Genomic DNA, 3,671 nt, shown 5'->3' on the forward strand with positions numbered 1-3,671 from the left:
CTGCAGACCCCAGTTCCTTCCCCATGGGGTGGCCCTGGGACCTTCAGGATCCTTGGGATGAGATGTCTCCAGCATGAGCCCTTCTCAGCTGGCATCTGAGGGTGCTGGTGCTCTGCACACAGCATCTTCCTGCACAGGCCTCCCAACCAGGAGGGGCGAGGGGGAAAGGAGTGAGACCATCAGCAGCACCCTGGGAACAAGCCCCAGAGAAGCGCCAGTTCCCGCCCAGATGCGGACAAACACCTCAGAAGGACGGGTCTGCAGGGCTGCCTTCCCCAGGCCTCTGCCTCCTGTCGTGACCGGGACTGCACCTTTTGTGTCCTTCCCTCCCATGGCCTGTGAGCCCCTGAACACCGGCTCATCCCCAGGTAGCCTCCAAAGGCCGCACCTAGAGGCCCAGCGTCTGGTGTGCCTGTCGCACAGGGCACAAAGGGCTGGGTGGTCCACTTGGGCTCTCTCAGGGCCCATGGTGAGCTCGGCCTGGGTCCTGGGAACCCCGCCAGGCACCTGGCACTGCCTGAGCCTGAGGAAGGCCCCAACTCTAGGTCACCCATGGTGGTAGTGGGTCCCATGGAGCTTCTGTAGACCCTTGACCCGCCACCCTCAGGTAGAAGCCGTCAGGCTGAGCTGGAGAAGGCTCTGAGCCAGCGTCTCCCCACCTCTGCCGTCCAGCGCTGCTGCCAGTGCTGACTGGAGACAGCCCACAGGTGACTGTGAAATGCCTGTCACTGTACCCAGCCCTGTTTTTGTAGGCTGCAGAGCCAAGACAGCAAATACCACACGTCCGGGAGCCGTCCCCCAGGAAGATCCCCACCACCAGCTCCTTCCTGTCCCCATGGTGTCCCCTCACTCCTTCCTTCTGGATGGGGGCCCAGAGGGCAAAGGAGGGTATAAAAGTGACCTGAAGGGACCAAGGCACAAGCAGACGCCAGCGAAGACTCTCCCGGCCAGGTAAGGTGCTTGGCTCCATGGTGGGGCCCGGTAAGGTCATGCTGGCCCTTGCTTTGGAGTCAGGAGCCCTCTCATCTTCCCCCAGATCCCTGGGATGCGCCAGCCAGAGGCCATGCTGCTGCTGCTCACCCTGGCCCTCCTGGGGGGCCCCACCTGGGCAGGGAGTAAGTCCGCGGGGTCTGCGCCCAATCTCCCCTGCCTCCCTCCAGACTCACTCTGGTCACAGAACCATCCTGTCTGGCTAGAGGGGCGGGTCCCCTGTTCTGGCAGAGGTCGCCCCCATATCACGGCATGGGGATTTTCTCCCCCTTGGTTCTCTCTTCCCTGCAGAGATGTATGGTCCTGGAGGAGGGAAGTATTTCAGCACCACGGAAGACTACGACCACGACATCACAGGGCTGCGGGTGTCTTCGGCTCTTATGGTGAAAAGGTGAGTAAGGCCGTGGTCATGGGCCCCACGCCATGTCCCGACCCGTCCCACAGTTTCAGGAACTCAGGGCAGGGATGGGCGCCTGTAGGCACTTTTCCCACTTCCTGCCCGGCTCCTGCCGATGCTTCCCGGCTGGAGCAGAGAAGGTCAGATGACCGTCCCCCCACCTTCTCCCTTCAACCCAAACTCGACTCAACCGAAAATGGCCTCTCCATCTCCAAGCCTGATAGGAAGGTCAGGGGAAAGTCTGTTCACTTACTGTCAGAGAAGACAGGAGGTGAGGGTCAGAGTGGACCACCGACTGAACATGAATCACGGAACTGTTAGAGGCAGAAATCCAGGCCATTTCCCTAACATCAGGGTGTCTCTGCTCAAGGTCTGGGATGGATTTCTGCCTTGCACTTAGGAGTTCTGGGGTCCTGGAGGAGGGCATGGAGAGAGAAGCCCAAGAGCAGAGGAGACAGCGTGTGGGCAGGGCGAGCCAGAGGGCTGTGTCCTCGGAGGGCACCAGGGTGAAGGAGGGACGCAGATGAGCCCCCAGGGGAAGCGCTGCTGAGCCCCTCGGCCGGTAAGCTGCTCTGCTCAGAGTGACTCGGGCTCCTTGGGTCCGGGCTCAGCCAGAGGCAGCTCCTGTGTGGGCCATCATGACAGCAGCCGGTGCCTTCTGGGGTCATGGGACCCGGGCACTGCACAGAGCTCTCCTCGTCACCACCTCGGTGACTCCTGCCAACAATCACACCCACTTTGCAGATGGGAAAACTGAGCCCAGAAAGCCTGGGTAACTAGTTCAAGATTATAGAGCCGGAAAGTGGTAGAACCAGGGTTGGTGACCAGTGAGTCTGTGTCAGGGACCCAAACGCTGATGGTGCTGGTCTCTGCATCCCAGGAAGGAGGGTGGGGGTGCTGGGGACCTGGATGTGCTGGGCCATCCCAGATCTGGACATCCAAAGCTTTGCCTCTCTCCCAGTGTCCAGGTGAGACTTGGCGACTCCTGGGATGTTAAACAGGGCGCCTCAGGTGGGCAGACCCAGGAAGTCATCCTGGAGCAAGGCGAATACATCATAAAAGTCGTTGGCGCCTTCAAAGTTTTCCTGCAGGGTATGGCCCTGTGCACCAACAAAGGCCGCTGTTTCTATTTTGGGAAGCTTCAGGGGAATTTATTCTCTGCCTACCCCAGCCAAGAGGGGCAGGGGCTGGTGGGCATCTATGGCGAGTATGGACTCCTCGGCATCAAGAGCATTGGATTTGAATGGAACTATCCAGTAGAGGAGCCGACCACTGAGTCACCAGTTACTTCCGCATGTGAATGAAAGGCACTCATGGGTCACTAGGGTGGGGTACAGGGCCATCTGGGAGGTGGTGGCTGATGGTACTGGAGTAACTGAGTCAGGATGCTGAATCTGAATCCATCAATAAATAAAGCTTCTGCAGAATCAATGCATCCAGGTTTGGTCCTTGGATCTGGGGTACAACCAAAGCCTTCCCTGCTCCTTGGGGACAAAGGCCCCAGTGCTGGAGCCCAGTGATCAAGGGTAGGGCAGAGGTGACTCTGCTGAGGACAGAAAGAGAGCAGCACCACCCGCCCCCCAGGGATGCTGTGGGACCCTGTGTCAGTCCCACAATCTTTGAGGAGTCAGCCTGCAAGGCCACCACTCCCCACTGTCCCTCACCCTAGACCCATCCAGCGGGCCTCTGCTGGCCACTCAGTCCCGGGCTTCTCCGAGTGTTCAAGGAGCCTCAGGGAAGCCACCCACTCATCCATTCACTCAACAAACATTTGCCAAGGCCTTGTCCTCACCAGGCTCCCCTGGCACTGGGGGTATAAAGAAAAGGCCAAGTTTCCAGCTGAGGGCAGATGCCTCATGTGTGGTAGGGGATGGTGCAGAGGCACATAGTGGCAGTTCACTTTGTCATCCGCATGGATGGGGACACATGCAGCTCATGGTGCGTAGGCACTTCCCCAGGGGTGAGGTGAGGGGGATGTGCTTCAGGGAAGTCTTCCTGGAGGAGGCAATGTCTGAGCTAAGTCTTAAAGGATGAGGGAGAATTAGCCAAGTGGAGTCAAGGGGAGGAGGGCATTACAGATTGAAGGCTCTGCATGAGCAAAGGCACGAGATGCAGACGACTGGGGACAGCAGGCCTCACACTGTGGTAATCTGTCACAGCAGAAACAGGAAATCAGTACAGGCCCTGGACCCAGCCTATTCTTCCTGTCCCCTTCCCGAGTCTTCAAGCCCACATTGGCACTTGCCAAGATCAGAGCCCCAGGGGCCTCCAGGGACAGGGTTTT

At 59.0% G+C, this 3,671-nt stretch overlaps 1 protein-coding gene across 1 annotated transcript; it reads left to right on the forward strand.

The window, feature by feature from the left end:
* Positions 1-861: 861 nt before the first annotated feature.
* LOC101035994 (pancreatic adenocarcinoma up-regulated factor) lies at positions 862-2,814 on the forward strand. The gene is made up of 4 exons (XM_003928427.4): positions 862-951; positions 1,037-1,115; positions 1,282-1,381; positions 2,349-2,814. The coding sequence occupies exons 2-4, from the start codon at positions 1,046-1,048 to the stop codon at positions 2,689-2,691; spliced, it is 513 nt and encodes a 170-aa protein (XP_003928476.1). The 5' UTR covers positions 862-951; positions 1,037-1,045; the 3' UTR covers positions 2,692-2,814.
* Positions 2,815-3,671: the final 857 nt, after the last annotated feature.

This window comes from Saimiri boliviensis, chromosome 12, assembly GCF_048565385.1.
Source record: "Saimiri boliviensis isolate mSaiBol1 chromosome 12, mSaiBol1.pri, whole genome shotgun sequence".
NCBI classification, from domain to species: domain Eukaryota; kingdom Metazoa; phylum Chordata; class Mammalia; order Primates; family Cebidae; genus Saimiri; species Saimiri boliviensis.